Below are 25,197 nucleotides of genomic sequence, written 5' to 3' on the forward strand. Positions count from 1 at the left end.
GATGGAGCATTATATGGGCATTGACGACCCGTTCGTAAATTAGGCATCAGATTGCATATTCCAAGAACAAAAATCTAGTACTAACTGAACCTGGGTGGAGTTAATTATTGCCGTAGGTACAGCAACAACCTGGAATGGCACTGTCGCTTGAGCCCATTCATGCAGCATGCATAGTTCCCAAGTGTTTTAATTAACGTTTAAGGCAGAAAGCCGGACCAGTCAAAAACTCTTGCAGCATTACCGGTGGCCGTTAATCACATATCGTCCCGAATCGTCCCAAACTTAACCCTTTTTTTTTTTGTCTGGCTCCCTACCGCGATTAAAGTATTACTTCCTCCGTCCCACTTGGATAGTCTCGTTTTCCTTTTTCGTCTGTCCCAAATTATAGTCCACTTTCCAATTGAAGAATGTAGTTGTATTTTACTTTTTCTAAAATACCCTTATTCAATGTAAGTTGTTATTACTATAAACCTACCCCATTTAATGAGAGTTGATTCTTTTTTTACCGTCAATTCAAGTTCCCATAAAGTTGTACCATATTTAATGTGAGGGTATTTTAGGAAAATAGTAATCTAAATTTATTTTTCCAACAAAGTTAACTACTTTTTTTTAAACTGTGTGAAAAAAGAAATGGGACTATCAAAGTGGAACGGAGGGAGTACTAGTTGTTTTTTGGCTTCTTTACAGCGATTTAAGTGCTAATAGTGCTTTTCTAGCCACTAGGTAGCATATGAGTGAAAAAAGTACTCCGACTAATTTGAACTTTAAGAATCCAAAGACCAATTAAGAATCCAAGTCCTGTACCACCTCTTTAATTTACGTGCGCGTGGTGTGTATGTGTGTGTGTGTCTATATATATCTATATATATATATATATATATATAGAGAGAGAGAGAGGAGAAGAGGAGAGCGTACCCCCTGCTTGCTGGTAGTGGTAGTTGCATGCCTACTGCAGTGAGCGAATCCAGAGAGCACATCTTTTTTCGAGTTAACCATCAATTGCCCCACAGACTCCATAACTGATTGCGGTTTAGGGCTAATATTCACTGCATTTTTTTCGTCCGCGGTTCCAAGTAGCATATGGATTCAAAGAAGTCTAACAAAATCACAGAAATAGTTAGGCTTCAACAGATTCTCAAGAAATGGAAGAAGCTCGCGGCCAAAGGTACCGGCGGCAGCAGCTTAATAAGCCACACCGGCACCACTAGTACCAACAACACTAACAGCAGTGGCGGCAGCAGTAATAGTAGTAAGAGCATCAAGTTCCTCAAGAAAACACAGTCTTTCTCTGAAAGAGAAAGCAGCAGCTCCCTAAATAACGGTGCGGTCTCGGGTGGCTCCAGCGACGTGGTGCCCAAAGGGTATCTAGCAGTATGCGTGGGAGAAGAGCTCAAGAGATTTGTGATCCCAATGGAGTATCTGGGTCACCAAGCTTTTGGGATTCTACTCAGAGAAGCTGAAGAAGAGTTCGGGTTCCAACAAGAAGGAGTTCTAAAGATCCCTTGCCAAGTTGCTGTGTTTGAGAAGATCCTGAAGATGATGGACGAGAGCAGGGACGGAGCCAGAAATTTATTTTTGGGGGGGCTGAAGTGTATTAAAAAAATTTTTTTGTGACGAAATAAATATATTTAATAAGTAAAATTTAGAATCAATAATTATAAAAATAATAAAAACATATAATTATACATACCCAAAAATTTGTTATTGATTAACATTTGAAGTATTGGTAGTTGTTGCACTCAAATAATTCAATTCTTTTTTTTTTAAGGTTGAGAACTAGATATAGTAATTTATTTTAACTTTTAAATCTTGAGAACTAAAAGTGCATTTTTTTTTCAGTTTGGTAAAATATGACGACTTTGTAAAGCTTAACACCTGCTTGAGAGGAAAAGTAAACACAGATGGTTTACTCAGGAATAGAAAAATAATGACAAGTTGAACAACAGAAAAGAACATTACAATGTACTATGTGTCTAGCTTGTGTACAGAATACAGTCTTGATCCAATTGTGATCCATGCCACTTAGACTAAGCAATAACTGTTAAAACTTCAAATTCATTCACAAAATGTAATAAGGTCTCCAAAAGAGAGGATGGGAAAGACTTTGAGAAGTTCCATTTGCAGTGGGCAAAGACTTGACGTACTCAAACTAAACAAAGCTGGATATTTGGAACTTTCTTGACTTTAGGCTGCCCATCCAGCATTACTACTCAATTCTGCAAACCACCTCAACCACCTCAATTGCCATAAATTCCATACAAAAGGTCAATGTCCACTTTGGGGACCAGGCCAGTTAAGAAGCACCCAAATAATGAAAGCACCACACCCATCCATTAATTTAACGTCGCGTTATCAAGCTGGCATATTGCCCATGAATTCTTCATCCTCTTAGCCAGGAACCTTCTTGTCTCGTTCTCACTCGGCCAAGTATAAAAAGACATTCCCAATGCTGATGTCCTCGCTCAAATCCAAAGCTATCTGATCATATACTAGCATATAAATTAACCCCCGCTTCAATTCTTCTCTAGAATTTCACCTTACGACTTTCATACTAGGGATTTCTTCCAGTTAGTATTATTACCAAAATCTAAACCAATGGCCGCCGGAATCCCCTATATATAGGGGGTTTTCCGGCGGCTTGGGGGGGGCTTAAGCCCCCACCAGCCCCCCCTTAAATCCGTGGCTGGACGAGAGGAGGGATACGCCGGATGCATTTCACTTGCACGATTTCGGTTTGACTACGACAGCTAGCGGAGATCAACTGGACATGGATATTAATAGCAATGTCGGATATTGTTACTCGCCACACCACCACCAGCCTCCTCAAATGTGCAGATGACGACATCGATCGATGCTCCGAACATCCCCTCGTTAGCGATCTGTTCCTCGCCTGCCCATGAGCCCAATTTTTTTTTACTATATAGCACTAAGGAACATATATACATACAACAAAATCGTTGTAATTCATCCCATCTCCTTCGTGCGATTTTTGTTATCTTTTCTCTAGATACTAGATACTACTCCATTTGTTTCTGCCCTTGGAGATTGATGGGGAAGGCAATCACGTGCCGGCTCTGTATCTAATTACAACTACAAAGCTAGATCGATCAGTTCAAAAGAAGTCTTGCTCTTTATTCTTACTTGTTTTAAAATCACTACTGTTGTTGTTGTTGTTGTCGTCGTTTCTCTGATGGTTACGTAACGTTAGATGATGCTGTGAGAGACGTCACTGAATGATTTGATCGGATGGATTGAACTGATGTTTTGTAATAAGTGCTGCACTGAATGATTTGATCGGATGGATTGAACTGATGTTTTGTAATAAGTGCTGCAAAGCAGGTGCTCGCTATCCATGCACCGGTCACAATTCACCCCGCGAAGGCAAACCAATACACTTCAGTCTTGTGTGTGAACGAAGGAATAATTACTTTGGTGCAGGCCTGCAAATGAGCCGAGCCGAGTCGAGTTTTGAGTTAATCGAGCCGAGCCTTAACTAAATTTTACCAAGCTCGAATTCGACGAGTTGGCAATTTTCGAGCTCGAGCTCGACGAGCCGGTAATTTTCGAGCTCGAGCTCGAGTCGAATCAAGTCGATCCGAGCTCGAGCTCGAGCTCGAAAAAAATAAAAAATAAATATTTTATTTTTAAAAAAATAAATAAAATAATATTTTTTTAAATAAATAATAAAATATTAATGATATATACGTAATTTTACTATGAAAATAAAAAATAAAATATATATAATATACGTAATTTTATTATGAAATAAAAATAAAATATATATAATATACTCAAGCTTAATATTCTTAACTCGAGTTCGAGCTCGAGTTTGACTCCAGCCGGCTCGAGCTCGACTCGAATTCGATTAATATCGAGCTCGACTCGAGCTTGATTCGAGCCGCTCGCGAGCCGCTCGATTCGTTTGCAGCCCTACTTTGGTGGCACCACCGGAGTTAGATTGGACTCGCTTTCAAACGAAGGAAAAAGATTATACTGCACCTTTCAAGGAAAATTGAACTTATGAAATGATCCGATCTGCACATTTTTGTACTATAAGTTTGCAAGGGAGGAAAAGAAATTCTAACTCAATAGTATTTTAAATAAGTCCATAATAATAGGGGATAAAAAATTCTACAACCATTATCCCTTAAGACAAACAACTTCAACTCTTACAATTTCAATAATGACCATTATATCAATTTCTCTCACTGTGTCCAGTAAAATGCTACAACCATTTCAACAAAAAATTTCCAAACCATGCGTTCAGATTCTAAATATAATAGTGCGACTGCAATTACACCAAAAAAGGAGAAAAAAAAAATTTTTTCCTCTTCTAAACTGGGCCACAACCAGAGAGGGAAGGTTCAGATTCCACCGTTGCTTAATTGGCCAGCGCAAAATATTAAGTATTACAGAAAAATAATGAGAGGAAATATCAGATGTGATAATTTCAGAAACCTCCCCTAAAATTTTTAACTATTTCACTAGCCTCCCATCAGGTTTCAAAAATTACATCAGATTCCTTTCTTTTTTTTTTGACACAGTCGGAGACTGACTGCAAACCCAGGCTCATAATTGAATAACGTGATGAATATTAAAACACAGATTAATTCTCTACAATGCTACATGTTTGATGCTTTCACTTGTTCAATAATTATTAACCATGCCCACGTGACATCATGTGCTGGGCTGCACCGAGCCAAGTCAGCGCACTTCCGCATGAGCGGTTTTTTAGGGAAAACTACTCGCTCTATTACTCTTTGACTGGCGTTGCCAGCTTCATGGCCTGGTCCTCACAATACAACACAGTACAGTGATGATTGTATGCCGGCCATTGTACTTGTGTACTAATCACACGCTTAAAACAAAACCAATACTGCAGCAGATAATGGCAGTCCCAAACGGCTAATCTCACCACCAGTAGTAAATGGTAATGGCAGGCAGCATGTGCGATCGTAAAGGCAAATTTGTAAAATGCCGCCCGGACTGGATTGGATTGCGCTCATAGCATGTGCAATTGCGAAAGCATTTTCCAGACAGTAATAGTACCTCCCAAAAGCAGTACATGTTTAAACAGCAAGATACGTGCCTGTCCCTCCGCCCAAGCAAGTCACAGTTAAACCAACAAGAAGGCAGAAGCAGATGTCATCTTGAGTATTTGTCCACCAGTGCTTTGGCTTTCTCTGGAGCGAAGAACCGAGCCTGTTGAGAAGCATATTTCAAACACGTTATTGCTTCGGCCTACGAGTCCAATAACGAAAATTCTGACTCGCTCTGCTTTTTCACATGCATAATGCATACAAACAAATTCTGATCGTGTGCACAAGTAGATTTTTCTCAAATCCTTTGATACTGATGATCTGTTAACAACAAACTGTAAAGCACACCCGACTCATTGCACGTACTAAACTACAAAGCTTGACATCGCTCCAAAACATGTACAATATCACAACTTGATGTGCAAGAGTTCATATGCACATATCTAATCAAGGTATTTGGCAGAACAAAGGTCACAAAGAAAACCCCAGGATACATTTTCTTCAAGAACAGTTGAGACTCTGTACCAAAAACCAAGCTTCAAGTATCCATTAGATGAAATCAAGCTTGACTTGTTTAAGCTAATCATTCTTTTTTTTAAGTGTCAGGCCTTGCTCCAAATAGGTGGCCTCTTGTTATGATTTGTCTCTCAAATATAACAAAAAACTCATCACTTCTTTGAAACTTCCCAAGCGAGTTTCATTCAAACAACTAGCAAAACATCAATTGCAAGTCAAATTCTAAAAGCCATTTACATACTTGCATGAACATCCTTGCTGAACCACCGGCATTACCATTTTCCTTCAAGATGATACCCTGCATTAAAAAATCAAGCAAAATGCTGACTTTCAAGATTTCTACCTTCTTCAAAAAAACTCAAAAGAGTGTATATCTGTTACATGAAAGGAACTCGTTTCACAAAGAATCGCAGTCAACCAATCAATGAATGGGAAAAACAAAAATACTTTCAAGAATTTCGGAAGATCAGGTAAACATCAAGCAATAAATCCTTTTGGACAATCTAGTGTAAGGATCGGCGCACCTTTGCTAAGTAACCTCTAAAATCATCAGGATGGCTAGAAATAATTTGATCATAAACAGCTACAGCATCACTGACATGCCCCCAATCTGAGTAGGCTTTTCCAACAAGTAGGTCTACCTATAGAAGACATGCAAAAGTAATCATTACCCCAACAGAATACGCAATCAAAAACATATGCAACAGGGAAAGAAACAGAACACATGTTGGAAATTAAAATTCTTTAATTAGGATAATTACAAAACACGGAGGTGAGAGAGAGATATCTCAAAAAATTAGGTAAAATATAATACATGCACAAATACTTTCCAAAGAGTGTTTGAAGTAACAGATGCAACTGTCAACACGCAGCAGGCATATTCCTGCGGACAACGGTATGCAGGATGTGAGGGAAGAACTAAAACTAGATTGCCTTTTACCCTCATTAGATGGCAGAAAACTTGGGTATAGACTGTGTCTGTTGTTTAGATTGGCACGTATAGAATGAAGGGCCACATTACTTGTCCATGGCTACTCGATGGAAGGGGTAACTTCTCTAATTCAAGTGTTTACTTGTCATGCATGTGCTTAATATTGCCCATAAATAAGCCCTCATCTTTCTACTTTATTACCATGTTGCTCATCTAAAAAAGCAGTAGTGAATGACGTGGAAGAAGACTGAGGAACTCAAAAACTGGTGAGAATCCAGTGCCCCAGTTCCTCCAAAACAGTTGGTCTATGAAGGGAGACTCAGGGCTAAAAGGCATAGCCCATGGGCATCAGGTAAATATTCCTACAGTAGCAATTCCCAGAATGGCAGGATTGGTTATCAAATCCACAGTCCGTCTGTTAAAAATGATGGAATGTTTATTATGTATCAAACCCTAGGTACTTCATTATGTTGATTTCTTTGTACCTGAAAACTATTATAGCCCAGGCGCTAAGCATTCAATCTCTTTACAAAAGCCCATATCAAAATCTAACCGAGAATAATGCATCACATATGAATGGCCAGCATGACACTGTAAATCCAAGGCATGTCTGAAAAAATAGTACACCAACTGATTAGTATACCGCACATCATAGGTAGAGAAAGATGCTTACTTGAATGGGATCCAATTGAGAGCTTTTCTCCACTATGCTGCTCTCTGCCTCAAAATTATTGTGAACATTTTTCTCATTATTCAGCATCTCACGAATTGGAAGAAGCATTTGGACAGCCTGCATTGAGCAGAAGGAAAGTATAGCACTGCCATTCAAGACGCAAGGGCAAGAAAAATACCTACTCCGCAAAAATGTACACTGCAGGTCACTGCCAAAATTGTATTCGACTCAGTCAGTTATTGTTATAACTTGTGAAACTTGCAACATCAGCAATGACCCACAGTCATCATTGATGTCACTAAACTGTCCTGCTGACTGATTCATATCGTCTAGATAACCAGTTTCTGAGGCAAGACAGAGTTGAACAGATGCAAGAAGGAATCTATTTCACAACAATTGCAGCTGTGCAGTCAGATACTTGTTTAGGACAAAAGTGCCACATCAATGTCAACAATATTTGTATTTCTTTTTTCTCCCTTTTCTTTTTGTATTTAATTTTTCTCTCTTCTCTCATGTGACCAAGTAATCTCTCCCCTATGCTATTATTATCTAAATATTATATTGATCTTGTCAAACTTATTCTTTATTTATTTGTATCTTTTTCACTTTTTCTAATATGAAGTAATAATGCTCACAAAGTCCACGTTGTAACAAAGTATATATTAGCTATGCATATAGAATACTTCACATAGTATTTAAAGTAATACATCTACAACTTATACATAATTAATTATTAATAGAAACAGAATGCAGATCTTAGTAACATAATGTTTAATCAACTATGCATGATAAAAGCATAAATAAAAATACTAGTCACTTAGTTTATTTGGTATGTACTTTTAGATATTAAGTAATTTACAATTCTAGAGTTTGCTAATATCTGTTTAAATAATTAAATAATATTTATATAAACTTTTGATTACGACAGGCATATGGTATTTTCTCATGCTATATAGTTTGTCATGAATTTCCTAATGGGGCAAATAAATGAATAAATAAATATATCAAACAAGAATGAAAGTATAAGTAAAACAAAGCTACAATATTATAATAAGCATATAATTATTAATACTATTAGGAAAGTGAAGGAAATAGTGACACGAGAGAAGACTGCAAGTACAACTGCTGCAAGAAGACTGCAAGTAACATGTTTATGCATTTTACATTAGTAGGTCAACCAACCTCGCCAGGTTTCTTGGCAGCGAGCAGTGCATTTGTAAGACCACGAGTTACTTCAAAGTCAATAGTTTTTGACACCTGTAAAAATATGTTTAAGCTTTGAACATTTCTTGAATTATGTATTAAACAAGGTAGACATCAAGCAATAGATTTTTCACAGTGGCTTTCTCTGCATGGCACCAAACAGAACTGGTTGTTCTAACTAACTATGAAAAAAAGGCAAAGCAAAGTAAAAAGCCATACTACAAAAGACATGCATTGAAAAGAACTTCAAAAGGGTGCTCCAGTGCATGACCTGACAAGAGCTTGATAGCAACACCACACAAATCATCACAACAAGAAGCTTTCCCTGGTTTTTATGGTGAAAACCATCTACCGAGTATCTCATACAAGTCATTGTCCCTCGAACCTAGTCTATAATATGGAAACTTTTACAGCATCAACTATCACAGAATGTGAAGCGTCCACTGAATACAAATAGCACTAACCATTGCCGAATTTCTATAGGCCCTGGCACTTCCTTCATAATCCTTGAGTTCATATTTAACTTCTCCTAGTAATCGGAAAACATCAGGATCACTTGGTTTCTTCTGAAGAACAAACAAGGTAAATTCGTAATAAGAGTGATGGACTAAAAAAAATCGGAAGACTAATATTTCTGTGTAAGTTATAACAGGTTAATCAAGAAAAACCTTCGCCAAATCCTCAAGGAGTGAGGCAGCTCGATCATACTCTCCTAATTCAGCTAGTGTTACTGCAGCCCCCTGAAAACCAAATTCAGAAGTTTGAAACCATGCATGTTCAAAAATTGGAAAAGGTAAAAAGACAATACCGTTCTATGTGGTGGTAATAATTAAACGGAATGGACAAGACAAGTATTATAAGAGTGTTGGCAGTTGTTATATGCATTCTTTTTATCCACAGTAAACTAAATGTTCAATAATGCAGGGAGATGGGTATATTGAGAGGGCCTTTCGGAAAGAAGATGAGGGAAATTCTGACTTCCTATGCAATAAGGACTATTCTGGAATGCTAGAATTGGGAGAGTTCATTTTGTTCCAGTTTGATACATTATGCTAGCTGATGCCACACATAACCGTCAACCTGTCATTGAGTTCTATACTTATAATGATGTTACATACATACTTGAATTTAATCCACCCCTGTTTCACTACTATTCCCCGTCTTTTCCTGTCTCACCATCCACCTGGAGCCTCATCCCTTCCCACCTCCTCAGTCCACCTGGTTCGAGGATGGATGCATTTTTAAGAAGCAATATGCTCAAAAAATTGTCTATCTAAAGTTTGTAAGCATTGTAATTTGTCATTTTGGCTTTGGAATTTGCAAGAAAATGGATATGACGAGATATGAAAGCTAGTAACTAACTGATTGTGTCTGAGGGCTGTGTAGCCTAAAACTTATGGAGGTTCACATAGTTTTGCCAAATTCCAGCTGAGAAGACTACCCAAAAGAATTGTGGACTTGACAGGATTATGTCAACAGGGTACTGAGTGAGAAGTCAAGCAAAAAATATGGATTTTTTTTTCTTTTTTGGGGTGGGGGGGAGGGTGTGGAGGTGGGGTGCATGAAAACTGGTACTCAGGTGCAGTTAATTTCAGGAACCAGGGAACCCCACCTCGATATTGTTATGGAGGTATATAAAAACCTTTCCATGATGAACGTAGCTAATACTAAAACAAATTATCACTGGCCTTAAGTCACTAGTTGCAGTGAACACGTCGCCATGAAACGTGTTCACCATGGATATTTTGGTTTGCTGTAGGTTATCAGAGAGACGATTTTAAACGGGGAAAAGCCTCAAATGAGTACAATGACACGAATTCAATGATACACCACAAAAGTTAATCAAATGACTGTGCAGACACTTGAGACCATACAGAGCACATTCAGATGAGGCCATACATATGAATCTCAAACATCAAAACTCACTTCAAGAGCAGTGGGATTGTCTTGGGAGATGCTCAGCGTCTGCTCAAATTGCTGCAGCCTCTTCTGGAAAATAATCAAATCGTATAGTATCCAAATGCATACAATAACTTTGCACTTAACAACAAAAAAAGGGTATATCTAAGTGAGGCCTTTAAAACACAACATCCAACAATGAATCAACAACATTTCCCATTCAACTGCACCAACAATTCGTCCAAAATAGCTTCTTAACTAAAATCAGCATAATAGCCAAACATAATTGGCAAAGGCTCTACATCTGACTAACCTATTTATTATACACCAGGAACATGTTAAGACCCGGTTTGGTGTAGAGTTGACAGCCCATTTGAGAGCAGCATTTGAACAAGATGCACAAATGCTAAATCCACATTTAATCAAATGCTGCTCTTCCCTAACTTCTGTTCACATGATTCTTCAACCACAGATTTCAAGAATCTTGTTGGGCAGATGCTACAACAAAACTTTTTTATGAAACATGTTAACAGACTATATGTATGAAGGCATATATGGATGAACCATTTTTTTAACAAAATGCTATTAGTAAATTTCTTTTAACAAAATACCTTTTTGTTCCTTACAAAGCTATGGAAGAAGAAAATTCTACTTATGTGCACAACCTAACTCATCCAATTTCTTTCCCAAACATCCAAACAAAGAGAGAACTTAAAAGATTTCTCTTCTTTTTCTCTCCTAACTTAGATTTTCTCTTATTTACTTTCCTCTAATAACATCCCAAACTTAACTTACTGTACATTTCTAAGCACACTTTTTCTAGCAAACTACATAAAGGCATACTTTTTGTGCGTTCTAAACTAGAAAAGAAAAGTAATTTTCAAACCGTCAGGGGGGGGGGGGGGGGGGGGGAAATTGCAAGCTGTCTGGAAAAGTAAATTTCTAGACATGTCCAGCATTTTACCTTTAGACTTTCTCTCTCTTTAGCTGAAAATTTTTCAACAACAGTGGTGGCTTCTTCAGTCGGAGTAATTCTGGAACAAAAAACAGAAAAGTCATGATCAAGTTGCCTCTTTCAGTACCACAACCGGTGGATAGTTCTGAAGGACAAATGACGGTAAAAATACAGGATACATTATAATGCTTAGTTATTTTGAAGCCCATGTGAATTGATTCTCAAGTAGAAGGTGGATTTTGGTTTATTTTAGCTAAGCAGTTGTTGCAAGCCATATAAGAGCACAGGCATATTTAAGCAGCACCTCGAGAGAAATGCTTTCTGTTTTCATAGAACTCGTGAACATGATCATGCAATTCATAGTCCCAAAATGAGCCCAATGAAGTAAAGATGCATCAGAATTCATGTATTTCACAAACAATCAAATGAGTTACAAATAGAGAACTTTCCTTCCCATAACCTTCCAATTTAGACCAGTCAAGGAAATTTGGCAACAATTTATTAACCATTAATAGGCCATTATGTCCTTTCGCGAGAAGAAATTATCCACCCCAGTACAACCAGGGAACATTTTTCCTGCATGACTAGCAAATGCATCTCCTACTCTTCAGTATGATGTCTATATTGACATGAAAGAAACAGGAGGACTAACACTAACATATGGTAAAATGAAATTACACATTAGACAAACTATAGAAGATCTGAATGAATTTTGAACTAAAGCTTGAGGAACTGCATAAGCCTTACTTTTCAGAGGGAAGAAAGTCCCCAAAAGCAAAAACAAGTCCAAAGATCAAGGCTGTGACTGCAGCTCCAATCTGTTCAATTCAAAATCATAATAACAGATCATATCAGAGGTGTAAACTACACTGCCTTTTAGACTGTAGTCAAAAAATACATCAGCTCATGCTGGAGTATTACTTTAGTACCCAGTCCAACAGTATTACTTGTGGGCACAGTTGGAGTCTCGTAATCAATTGCTCCATATTGTTCCTCTTCTTCTGCCTTTTTTTGCTGGAGTGCTGACCTAAAACTTAAAGAAGCATTATTCAATAAATACTCCCTCTATCCCAAATTCATTGACGTGTTTAGGGACTTGTGCTTTTTTTAAACAGTGCCCAAATGTTGCTTTAGTTTCTCTATTTACCCTTCAATATACTGGTGATAAGAAATGGCATAAGTCAAACAAAATTGATGTGCTTGTCAACAAGCTATAAAAGAGCCAAGAGTTTGTTGCACGCTCTGTTGATACTAGAGTTAGTGCAATTCATGCTCTAAAATTGTGTACAAAACAACAAAACACATGGGGCCCAACTCATTTCCTTTGTCAGTTCATACTCACATGAAACGCAAATGTGTGCAAACATGCTCCTTTTTTCCATCACATGTATCAAGGCGGTGCAATTCACACATGGATTCTTAACAAAAGTCAAAAGAAATCTGATGGGCCAGCACCTGAGATTAATTGGAAGGTATAAATGGAAACTAGATGAAAAATTGTTTGCCATATTTAGAAAGTGACATATTTTGGGACAGACCAAAATAGAAAGCATGACACTTTCAATGAGATGGAGGAAGTAGTTGTTTAAATGCAGATGGTTAACAAGGAAAACATCGAAAGCAAATGCAACAGAAAATCAACAATTTGGCAATTAGCTACTAGGATGACACATATGCCATAGTCATGGTAAGGGGAAATTCTGCAGTTAAGTCTGACAAAGGGCTAAACAATTTCCAAGATAAAGATTGCACGTGTACTTACAGTTTTGATGGTGGCAGAAAATAAGACACCATTATAATCAACTCGAAAACCTTTATAATTTTTAGCTATCATAGTAAAGGTGATTTCTCATGGTGCTGTCATTCAAACGATCAAGGGATAATACATTGTGCTTAACAGATGTGAGACTTGATGGAACTCTAATACAAGAGCCGGAATTGTACATTTAGATAAGAAAAGGAAAAGGGAAAAAGACAAGCTGTTCTGGGACACAACAACAACTGTGGCACAGCAAATGCACCAGCATTTGTGCATGTAAAGAAAATCAAACTTGGTCGACGTGAACAGCAGTCTGTTACAATAAACAAGAATGGAGACATTAAATCAACAATAAAGGTCATAGTACGGATCACCTTTTAACTGCTTCTAGCCGTTCCTCAAACTGAAAGTCTGTGGGAATATTCCCTGATCTTCCATCACTTTGAGAACTCAAAAGCAGTGCCTCTGTTGAACCAGAGGAGGAACAGTATTAATGATGGTGTAGAACTATCTCGATCAAGAAGATTTAGAAACACAATCTGTTGAACCAGCAAGAAGATTCACCTGGCTGATCATTGTGGACATAAGTTTCAAAAAACAAGAAGATTCAGAAAAAACACTTTTGGTTTCAGGGGTCCAACAAATTAATAAATAGGGAAAACATGGATGATTGCCCATAGTTGGCTATATCAAAGTTTCTTTGTTTAATTTTTAACAAGAGACAGAAAAGAACAATCGCAATAGCAACGAATAAAGTGGACAGGTCATACTGACTCACTTGAATCAAGATTTGGCTTCGGCTGACTGATCAATAATATTATTTATGCAGCAACAAGAATCAGCTCAAACGCAAGTAACATTAACCACACAAGCGCGCAAACAAACCGAGAGAAAGAAGCAATGATTACTCACGATTAGGAATGTTGTTGGAGCGATTAGAGGATGATTTCCTGCACCAAATAATAGTAAAAATCAGAAAACGGGTTATGTGCAAATGATTTTAGATGAAAACTACACAAAGCTAACACTGGCTCATGAATCCATTTAAGTGTTCAAAAATATAGAAAAAAGATGGAGTGGGTCAATAAACTTTCCTTGCAACTAGACATATAGTAAGTACACCCAATTAGCTAATTTCCCCATTTGCCTCTCAATCTCAATTCAGGCTTTTGAACTATTGATATCAATATTCAGTTATAGTTAGACCTGCATTTCCTTAGAACCCTGCAATGTTTGAGTTTTGGCTTTTAAAAGACATCTAATTCTTGCGCCCCGGAGAGGGGGGGGAACAAAATGTTGTCATGCAAAGTAATATAGAATTGCACGCTCTACAGGAATCTCAACAATCGATTGTAAATAAGGAGGTAGACAGCAAAACGGGGTTAACGACATAGAAAGTACCACATGGCAAAGTTTAAAGTCGCACAACGTGACAACTATGATAAAAAGAATCAAGATAGGCGTGGGGGGAAATAATTGAATGCCAGCAATATGATAGTACAATGCAATAATGCTTTTTCAACGTCTGTTATGTGATGGGAGAAGGGTCGTACAGCCTTGGAAGGGGGAGGGGGAAGGAAAAGAAAGATGATAGAGTATAATAACACAGAAAATGGGGAGGATTGTAGCTACCTTATTGGTGGCACCGAACTCTTGCTGTCATCCATTCTCATTCTCGTTGGTTTCTGATGAGAGTCAAAAACAAGGAGAAAGCCTATTGCTCAGGCAATAAAGCAAAAGACTGAATCACATTTTGGTGACAGCTATAGAGTTGGCAATGAAAACATACGAGTTCTACACCAAATTTGGTGTCATAGGTGAAGCAACCAAGTGCTAGTTAGTTAGGAATTAGGATGTAGTACTAGTAAGTAACTGACCATCAGCAAAGAGATACCAAGCAAAGGCAAGGCAAGCTCCAGTTACCCCTTTTTGTTTTTGAACCAGTTATACTAGATTAAATTAAATACGGTTGTCAAACAACCTAAAGGATACCTTATCCTTACTAGTAGTAGACAATGAAGGACTGGGTTTTGGACCAAAACCCCGAGCCGGGGGGTTTGGAGTTGAACTTGAAGAAGGAGAAGATGATGATGAATTTCCCGAATCGGAACAGTGTAATCGAAATCCAATAAGCCGGTGTGGGTGCGGTCCCCTCGAATTACGCGAATAATCAACAGCAAATGAGAAAAAAGGAGATGATATGTTGACGACGCGGTGCTTCCTGGAGGAATCGTTGTTCCCTTTTGCGGCGGTGGTAGTGTATGCAGTGCTTCCATGCACAACTACGATGCGTGGAGAAGAAGCCGTTGCGGACATGGTCATCTTCAATGCACCCTGTCTTTCCTGGTCTTCAAACTCTGGAGTTGAGAACTCGTTGGTGGCTCGATGCCCACCACCGGAAGCCTCTTTAACTAAGAATAAATCCAGACGGATGGATAAGAAAGAAGCCGTGCCTCTTTAACTAGCACTTTAATGATTAATCCCCGTACTTTACTTTCACGAGCACTTGGAATCCTCGGTGACATATTTTTTTATGTCAATCCAATGTCACCTATAATATTGCATCAAGTGTCCTATTATTATTTACACTTCAATTTTCTAATAATTCAATTTGATTTGATTTAACATAAGTGTAAATAATAACAGGATACTCGACGCAATATTATAGATGACATTAGATTGACATAGAAAATATGTCACCGAGAATCCCAAGTGCTTTCCCGAGTCCTTCATGTTTATGCCTGTGATTCCTTTGTTCTATTAGGGCCGCTTGGTAAGAGAGTTTGGGAATCAATAATTGGAATCACCGTCATACTTGTTGCTGGACAAAAGGGCATGGTATTGAAATTTGGAACGAAATCACAGAAGGGTATGGGTATTGAAAAATTGGAATGAAATTTAAAAATGCGGTGACTCTCAAATCTCAATTCTCGACCATACCAAATTTGATTCCCAAATAAAGGGGTAATTTCATACTTGGTTATTATAATTGTAGTCACCTCCCCTAAGGTTGTAAAAATTGCACTTACCTTTCTTGATGCTATGATAATACCATAATAGCCTTCACAAACTTTACAAATTTGATGTGAAAAATAATTTTAAAAGAGAAAAATGGAAATTCTTTTTTAGCAATACTTCTTTATCATAAAATTCTAGCGTCATCTAATCTAGTATATTATACAGCATTCCTAATTTTTTTAAGTAGATTTATTAATCAATTTATAAAAAATCGACCAACAAATTAGGGCTGCATTTGTTAAAATAAATATTTTAAAAAATTACTTAAACAACAAAAATGACCTAAGTAACAAAAAAGAATGCTTTCAAAACATGGTTCTAAATTTTCCTACAAAAAAAAAAAAGAATTTAAAATTTTCACCTAACGGATAATGGTGATAGTTGACTTTTTAGCATCTAATTTGTTTTACATATCAAATAGGGGTAATATTGGATATTCATTGATTTTCTTTTTCCTTCCATCATACTTTTTATAAGAGGTTTTTCATAATTTTGCAAACATCAGGGAAAAGTGGCTGCAATTGTTATAAACTTCATGAGAGGTTTTTGAAATTATCCCTTAAATGAAATATAAAAATTCAAAAATAAATGGGAATCTTCTCTCACCTAAATCTTGCTTCCCACTCTGCTTTCTCTCTTGATCGCTCCTACATCTTTATCGGACTGCTTCCACCCCTTCCTCATCATTCCGTATAACGCACCTTCTCACATTTTCTTCTTTTTCATCGCCGACATCCGATATCGTTCTTCACTCGTCTTCTTATTTCAAACAAAATTCTGCTACTTTTTCTAGTTTAGTAAAACTACAAGGAAGTTCTTTAAAAACTTGACTATCAACAGAATTTCCATCTAAAAACAATAATTGACGATGATGAGATTTGACGGTAGTTTTAACTACAAAAGATACCTATTTTTGAGTCAAAGAATATGATGAATTTTGAATTTTGATCTATCTTAGATTGGAAAAATTTGGAAATCTTAAGACTAAATACAATAATTATAGGAGCTCAAAAGTAGTACAATTAATTGATATTCTATCTTTGAGTTTGACAGTAGTTCTGCCTCGAGAAAGAACTGCAATTAGTTGGCCAATTATTTAAAATTAAATATATTGTAACAATTCTGTATCATGATGTACATGAGATGAAAAGGTAATTAGAGAAAATAAAAAATTTGTTAGAAAACGTGTTTATAATTTAACAAAACTGTTTATTTCTTAAAAATGACTATCCTAGCGCATTTTTTTTGGGCATTAGGTAATTAAGCACAATTAAGATTGTGCATGATTGCATTTAATTTGTTAAGATGTGTTCGATTTTATGCATATAAATTGATTTTGGAACCACTTGGTAATGTTTATGTTTCCTGTATTTTTCTGTATGGATTTTAATCAAAATAAGAAAACATAGTTCATTGATATATTATTTGGCTTTACATGGGAAAAGAAACGTTCACAAGAATGAGGCTTGCTTTCGAAGCACAAAAAAGGGGCAGATTTCTTTAGACGGGGTATTATTTGCAAAACTAATTTGATTTTATAATAAATATTATATCTAAATTACATTTTTATCTTCTTAATCACCTATTTATCTTACATACATTGTCATGAAAAGTGAAATAGTATTATTTTAAATATTTTTTCCTAATAATATTCTATCCATAAATTTTAATTTTTAACTACATAGTTAGTGTTTGGTGGTGAGAAAAAGGGAAGGATAATGGAAGAAAATAACTTTTCTACGAGTTTTTAATGGGAAATTTATAATGCCCACCACATTTTTTTTGTAGCAACTCTTTTCCTTGTAAACCTTTTTCTGTAGAAATTAATATAGAAATGTTTCAAACAATTGAATTTCTTTTACAATTTTTCCTTTCTAAACTATTTATTCCACCCTAAAGAGCTACATAAATTTGAACATCTTACAACTTATAATCAAATTATTAGATATTTTATTCTTATTTTATACATTTAATAAATTAGTAATTTGTTGAATTTAGATTACATTAATATTCTTTTACATTTTATATTCTTTTTTTATATCCATATATGTGTGAAATGGCTTATACATATGCAAATAATACATATATATATGCTATATATCTACATATTTATATATAAACTTATTGTTAAAGAATGTGAGTGGATTTGAGGTAAACAACTCTTCTAATATGCAAAACTATATATATTACATGTTTTTATATATTTTAACTTTAAATACAAAAAAGAAGAAATTCAACATAGAAATTTTTTAATTAACAAACAAACTAGACAATTTTTTTCATGACTTTTCAATTAAACAAGCACAAGCATTTGTATTTTTTTGCATCATTTTCTTTATAACCAAACACAAGCAAAAAACTTAGATCTTGTTTAGATTATTATTTTCTAGAGTTTTTATAGAAAATTATACTGTAGTAATTTGATGTATGTGAGCTGAAAAAATAATTGAGAAATATATCCACAAAAAATGTATAATTTTTTTAGAGAAAAATTGCAATCTAAACAAGGCGTTTGTTTTATTTTTCTATATGTCACTTCATTTCACTTTTCACAGGGGCACGCTTCCTTCCACTGCATTTCCATCATATAAACAGGACCTTTAAAGAATACACTTTCTGGATTTTTTTAATGGTAACCTATAGCCCAAAGAGGGATTTTAAATCCCTTTTGATTGCCAACTTACCAAAGACAGGTTGGTTAATTATTTGGACATAATTGGCCTATTACCAACCAAGGCTTGATTGGATTTTTATTTATGTTGGAAAAGTTGTATAGTATAATTTGTAGAGAATATTCGTTTGACATCGATTTTTAAAGAATAGCTATTATTTACACAAAGTTATTTATTTGCATTGCAAATATATTTTTTAATATAGTTTTTTTATCTTAATACATCACTATAAAGTGTTACAGTAATTATTTAAAATAATCTTTAAAGGGATAATTTCATAAACCTCTCATGAGATTTCTAACAATTTCACTGAGCTCCCATAAGATTTAAAAAATTACACTTACTTCCCTTGATTTCATAGTTTTGGTAACAAAACCTTAAAATAATATTGACTTTGACAAATTTTTAAATGAATATCCAAAAATGCCCTTGTGAAATGAGTTTTAATTTATTTTTCTATACAATTATAAGATTATTTAGTATAATTATAAGAAAAAGGTGTCAAATTTTTCATGTCCATATCTACTATTTGATAAACAGTTATATTAATAATTGTATTACTATGATATGATATTTTTGATAATATTTTATTATGGCTTTAGATTTAAAAGATAGAAAAGAAAATGTTGAAATAATTCATGCTAAATAAGAGAATTTCATTAAAATATTTAAAGGTAAAATTGTCATTTTAAATGATAAGGGAGATATGTGTAATTTTTCAAACTTTAGAGAACTCAGTGAAATTGTTAGAAACCACAGAGGAAGTTTCTGAAATTACCCCAACTTTAAATAAACTTCTATCCAATTTTTGAGGGAAAAAAAAATCCTAAACACTTGGTGAAAAATTTGCAATCCGGACCGGATTTGAAAACAGAAGGAATGTTCTTGTACTCTCCTAATTTTGTAGGGTGCACAGTTCAGGTGAGCGGCGATCACCTATTCACCTGCATAGCAGTTGGTGTTCGGGCCAACCCGACCTGTTAGCTGGAAGCTGCTGCTGCTTTTGTTGGCCGTCTTTTCCAGCGACTGTCTTCGCCTGTGGTTGTGGGGTTGTTCCTTCTTAGTCTTTCATTACATACCTGCTACAGAGGCTTCAGCAGAAGCAAGACAGCCCAACGGTTTTTGGCTGAGGTAAAATGTTTATTTATTCATCTCTCCTCCCACCTCCACCCTTCCTCTCTGACTTCTTAATTTATTTCGGTGGCTCGGTCGTATTTTCTTCAACTGTTTGTTTCCACCTGCTGATTGGGCTCAAGTTCCAGCCTTTTAACGCTCCTTAACTGATTGGCCCTATTTATTGGAGTTTTATTGCACTAATAAAGTAGAATTCATAGTTGTCCGTGTCCCTGATGACTTGAGTTGCCACTCTTTCATAATCTTAAATGCATTTTCCGAATCACAATTTCCATTCCTTCTATCCTTTTTCTTTTCTAATTTGCTCTTTTTCAGGCGACCTATTGACGTGGCAACAGCAAGTGGATAATTATAAACTCTTTGAAATCTCACGCGAAGATGATTTGTACGTGAGTGACTCTCTCTCTCTCCCTGTTTCAGCTGAATTTGTTCTCTTTGATGCATTAAAGAAACAGAAATGTAGTCTTTTCCTGTTTGTTCTGCATACTCTCAGTCCCGACCCCGTTAGTAGTTGTTACTTGCATGGACTTTTATGTTCCGTGCTGATCATTTGTCGCAATGCCCGCGATTGTTTCCTGAGATATCAAGTGTTGTTCTGCAGTGAAAATGACAGACACAGACACTGCTGCAACTCTAATTTCCGCTGATTGTCCTTTTGCGAAGCTACCGGATCATCTACTGATAGAAATCTTCCTGCGTGTTCCCATCTCAGACTGGGGGCAAATATCATGTGTCAAGAAACAGTGGGCTAAACTATTCCAGGAAGAATGCTTGTGGAATGCAGCCCTTATTAGGAGTTTCCCTTTGGCTGGCCAAGCTAAACGGTGGCCAGGGCCTATTCCTCGAGGTTTGAGTAAAAGGTAGACTGGGAGTTTTTATTACCTGCTTACGAACTTATGCATGTTTGGAAGAGATTATCACATAATTCTCAAATCATGACCTTCCTCATTTAACTTATACTCAAGCAGCAGTAGCAGGAGCTTAAGGGCAAGCTTCCTGTTGTACACTTCGCATAAATGTCACTCAGGTGTCATGTTATAGTACTTTTTTTGGTTTTTTAGGCGTCACTGGTTCTAATTGCTTTCCTTAACAATATTTGGCATTGGAAGAAATTTTTTTCCCTTGTGAAAACTGTACGTGATCAGAACTCTGTTTTCTCTTTTTCTTTTTTTTTATTGAGAGGCTTATCGTACTCCAACCTTAAACATCAAAACAGCTTCCGCTCTTAGCTGTCTTCCCTCTCCTTCGTTGAGGAAGAAGACATCCAAATTTTCTAGGAAGAGAGTTAATTCTAAGTGGATAATTGGTTAAAAGACTGCAACAATAAACAAAATTATGTGCTACACATTCGGTCTCTAAATAGTATCCAGATTTTGTATTTTCTTTATGTTTCCTTATATTGTGATTTATTCTTCCTGATTTTAATATAAAGGTAGGTGTCATTAACAATCATTGACAATCTTGTTGCCAAATGTGATTGTGATTTCAGGAGATACGCTGCACTTTATGTCAGTAAACAGATTTTCTCACTCCATGATGAAATTGATGAAATTGTGGGGCATACTTACTTGTTTCTCAGGGAGCAGCTTGAAGTTTCACCAATGCCACTTCCATCTGGGATACTTCATGGAACCATAATTGGTTAGTTGTCAGATTGTTCAAGTTATGTTAGGATTTGATTTCTTCTTTCTTCTTTATATTTGGAATTACATTACAATTACAGAGACTTTTTATAATTTAAAAAGTTCAGCTTAAAATGAGAAAGAAAAGTTGAACTTAGATCCAGGAATGTCACTCAGGCTGAATTTGGTCTTATGGAAACTAGGAAAAAAAAAAAGCTATGGGAAAGCTTATTTGGTTCCCTATCTTTGGATGTCTGAACCAGATCACGTACTGCTCAGAGGTAAATGTCTTGCACATGTTGAGTGAGCCAAAGGGAATATGTAATTTGAGCAAACATTCTCTGCTTGGGGCACAAGTTGCTACAATTGCCTTGTAACTTCTGACTTGGAACTGATTTATTGTCGATCCATTTTGGGTTTTTTCTATTTTGCTCTCTGGAATTTGTTGGGAAGCTTTGATATAGAAGCCTTGGTGGACAAGATTGTACAAAGAGTGTAATGTGTTTTTTTTTTATGGCTGATGCTTATCTCTTTTTTAACTAATTGATGCTCTTTTAAGGTGGTTATACTGGGATCTTCGTTTCTATGTGGTTCATTGTCTGAGGCAGTAGTTTTATAATTATTTTCATCAGAAACTTATTGCTCCCCAGATTAACCTTAAATTCTTTTGCTTTCTAGCAGATCAGTTTATTGCTTGTGGCAAATCACAGGATAAAGCATATGAGCTTGCTTCCCTCATCTGGTTGGCTGTTATTGACAACTTGGAGGAGACTGAGCAGACCTTTTCTGTACTTAAGCGTCTAGCACTGGATGGTGAAGTAAGCAAACGCTCATTTTCTTCCCTCCCCTCTTCTCACACCTTGTTCCCATTCCCACCCCGCCCCCCCGCGGCAAATAAAAACCCAAAAAAAAAAGGAAAAAAGGAAAAAGAAAGTAACTTTTATTAAAGATCATTGGAGATTATTCAGAAACAGAAGAAAAATACTATCTGAGACAACCCATTCCTAAACTACTACCATTAAATTTAAGCTACACGAAGAAGACATGGTAACCACTGCACCAGCATACTGTTTATAAAAGATCTGCTGATCAAAACCCCTTTCCATGCTAACCCCTTTCTGTGCTAACGGTTATTTAATCAAATATTGTCTAAAAAAATTGTCAACTTTAATGTACTTCTAAAGTTATTCCTAAGGAGGTGACTATCTTCTCCAAAAGACCTTTTCCTTCCCTTTACTTCTTCTTCCCTTGCACAAAATAAAGTGTGCCCAGTGGTTGGGTTTTCTACGATGAGCGATTTCCTTATGACTACAAAGTAAGTCTGGGGTTTTTGTGGCTCCATCCTTCGGACGCCTCGTCCCCGTGGTGAATTTTCCCAGCTCTTAAACATAACAACCAAGAAGGCAAGTATTATTGGGAAATTTGATGCCCATTATCGGGTGAGAGGCAGTGAAAGCAGATTAAGAATGTTGAGGTCATTTAGCATAGTCAGCATGTAGATATATCTTTGAATTTTATGGCATGTATGCAGTAAAGGGGAATGCTGTTGGAATTTGGGGATGCAAGGACTGTGGCAGAGTCAAAGCTGGTGGTGCTTACACATTAAACACTGCCACTGCTGTGACGGTCAGGAGCATCATGCATAGGTTGAGGGAGCAGAACTAAGAGGTGGATGACCATTGGTAATGGGAGTACAAGTACACGTTTTGGTTTGTACTTTAGAAAAGTATTGGAGCTAAGAATAGTTTCTTTTTTAATTTACAATAAATAGGCAATATTTGAGTAAATAAACCCTATGCTAGCCTTTCAATTGTTCTTTGTAACAGCCATTTTTCTCCATCATGCCACAATAAGCTTTAGTCACATCATTACAGCTTCTTAGTACACATACTGCCAACTGGCATTTGAGTGAAAAAACTCTACCATTCCTTCCTCTTCTCAAAAAGTAGACAGTAGCTCCAAGGGACAGTAAGGTTGTTTTGCTAAGCATTCTGCACTGACCAGTCCAAGTCATTTTGCTACTCATGGTACATCTGCACCCACCAGTCCAAGAAGACTAAAGCACATCTGTGGATAGGCTTCTTAAACTAGACAATGTTGTACAACAGTACTTTAATAGAGTGTTCCTATAAAGATCAATAGCAGATTTTATGCTATAGGAACCATTGGTATCACAAACCCAGATTAGCTTGTTCTCGTTATTATTTCAAGGCAAAAGAGTAAGAGGCAAGGTTTACATGATTTCTTCCAATGCCTCATTCATCCTCCATCCTCTTGGCCAAAGCCATCCACCATTGCAAAAGGAGATGCTACCCCGGCTAAATGACTAATGTTAAATTTTAATGATAATGCACTGATTGTAACTATCAATTAAGGGACTTGTGGGATGCCAGCTGTGGTACCATAGGAATACGTTCCTACCACAACCTACTACTGTTATTATACGAGTTCTAGCTGTCGCTTCTAATTGCAACGGCTTTGACCAAAAGCTCTTGTTTGCTTTCTTTGAATTGCAAAGTTTCTATCCATTCATGATACCTGTGTTTCTGTTTTTCCCCCCTCATGTATTCTGTCTGTAAATTGTCTCACTTTTTATACTTATTTCCTATCTTGAAAGTGATCCAAATTAGGTACCTTTGTGTTTTGAGAGGGCCATATACATAAAGAGTTCAGAAGACCTATAATGGTTAGGACTCAGGAATCAGTATTATCTCTGGTGTATAAAGCATGGTTCTCTATTTAAGTTGCAAAATCAGAAAAAATTGACTGGATAAATCTTTGAGGAACTAATGGGCATTCATCGAACTTCTGGTTTGTGTAGAACTAGTGATTTAAGTGAGGCCTTAAAGATGAACTTCTGTGTATTAGTGCTTCTAGAGTTAGATAAATCGTGGGTGTCAACCATCAGTGCTCTTTCACATTTTGATACAGCGTCATCATGGCAATTATTTTCTAGTCTTCTATTGTTACAAAGCATCATGATTAGAAAAAGAAAAACAATAAAGGATTCAATATTTGCAGGTTTTCCTACCATTTCCGTACTCAAGGTCTTACAATGTGCAATGGAGAGTCTTTGAAAGGCTTTTCACAGACTTTCGTGACTGCTTCAACCATGTTGATTACTATGATTTGCTATCATTGGCGAAGAACAAATTTCAGATGATACCATCTGCTTGGCTGGGTTACTAGGCGTTGGCATTTGGTCCAAGCGTGTATCGATTGTAGAAGCATTGTTGGGTTCTATACTAGTTGATGAGACTCGTTTCACAGGATAGAGTTAGAGCTTTACTATTCTTCACTGATTCATGGATATATATGTTGTTATGACAGATGAAGGCTTTTCTGATGTGAAATATGATGCAAGATGCAACTAAAATTGTAATGATTTTCAATGTGTCATGGTTCTAATGCGTATTAAGCTCGGGTGAAGGGCGCAAAGTTGTGTGTATTTGCGAGTTCATTGTTTTAGTACCACATCAACCAGTGAAGTCTTGGGTAAAATTTGTGAAAGGAAGTTGCAAAGGGCTATCTACAGAAGCCTGGTCATTTTTAGAAGGAGAGCTAAATTCTGATCGTCCCAACCTGACTCGTCGCTTGTAAAACCAATATACAGAGACATTTGGTAGTTGGTACTTGAGGTATTGCACAAACTTTTGTGACTTAGAGGCGTTAAGCGTGATAAAAACATACTTGAAACTCAACTGGGATTTGAGTTGATGGGATGGAAGCATGAAGGCAGTGGAAGCTCAATTTATTAGTGGTGGATGGATAAAAAT

The 25,197-nt window shown here is 36.5% G+C and overlaps 3 protein-coding genes and 1 pseudogene across 6 annotated transcripts; 3 read left to right on the forward strand and 1 right to left on the reverse strand.

Annotated features, from left to right (window-relative positions):
- The first annotated feature begins 904 nt into the window (after window positions 1-904).
- On the forward strand, window positions 905-1,614 carry LOC140005017 (protein SMALL AUXIN UP-REGULATED RNA 51-like). Its single transcript, XM_072045085.1, has one exon. The coding sequence runs from the start codon at window positions 1,081-1,083 to the stop codon at window positions 1,612-1,614; it is 534 nt and encodes a 177-aa protein (XP_071901186.1). The 5' UTR covers window positions 905-1,080.
- A 2,958-nt stretch (window positions 1,615-4,572) lies between these two features.
- Window positions 4,573-15,426, reverse strand: LOC113739734 (uncharacterized). The gene is made up of 16 exons (XM_072045122.1): window positions 14,968-15,426; window positions 14,608-14,660; window positions 13,888-13,925; window positions 13,350-13,440; window positions 12,559-12,671; window positions 12,138-12,238; window positions 11,964-12,034; window positions 11,226-11,295; window positions 10,289-10,351; window positions 9,031-9,102; window positions 8,827-8,928; window positions 8,342-8,416; window positions 7,160-7,276; window positions 6,080-6,196; window positions 5,797-5,853; window positions 4,573-5,202 (listed from the first exon to the last, which is right to left on the reverse strand). Exons 1-16 carry the CDS (start codon window positions 15,295-15,297, stop codon window positions 5,146-5,148), a joined length of 1,527 nt encoding a protein of 508 aa, XP_071901223.1. The 5' UTR covers window positions 15,298-15,426; the 3' UTR covers window positions 4,573-5,145.
- Window positions 15,427-19,476: 4,050 nt separating this feature from the next.
- Window positions 19,477-24,806, forward strand: LOC113738557 (uncharacterized). Of its 4 annotated transcripts, none has more exons than XM_027265791.2 (6): window positions 19,477-19,796; window positions 20,115-20,184; window positions 20,401-20,659; window positions 21,289-21,440; window positions 22,100-22,239; window positions 24,443-24,806. In XM_027265791.2, the coding sequence occupies exons 2-6, from the start codon at window positions 20,178-20,180 to the stop codon at window positions 24,608-24,610; spliced, it is 726 nt and encodes a 241-aa protein (XP_027121592.1). In that variant the 5' UTR covers window positions 19,477-19,796; window positions 20,115-20,177; the 3' UTR covers window positions 24,611-24,806. The 4 variants fall into 4 exon arrangements, with proteins under 4 accessions (XP_027121592.1, XP_027121594.1, XP_027121593.1 ...); XM_027265793.2 differs by having other exon boundaries at window positions 19,478-19,796; window positions 20,115-20,188; XM_027265792.2 differs by having other exon boundaries at window positions 19,480-19,796; window positions 22,103-22,239.
- Window positions 22,466-24,394, forward strand: LOC113740036 (large ribosomal subunit protein eL43z-like; annotated as a pseudogene).
- Window positions 24,807-25,197: the final 391 nt, after the last annotated feature.

The sequence above is a fragment of the Coffea arabica genome, chromosome 4c (assembly GCF_036785885.1).
Source record: "Coffea arabica cultivar ET-39 chromosome 4c, Coffea Arabica ET-39 HiFi, whole genome shotgun sequence".
NCBI classification, from domain to species: Eukaryota; Viridiplantae; Streptophyta; class Magnoliopsida; order Gentianales; family Rubiaceae; genus Coffea; species Coffea arabica.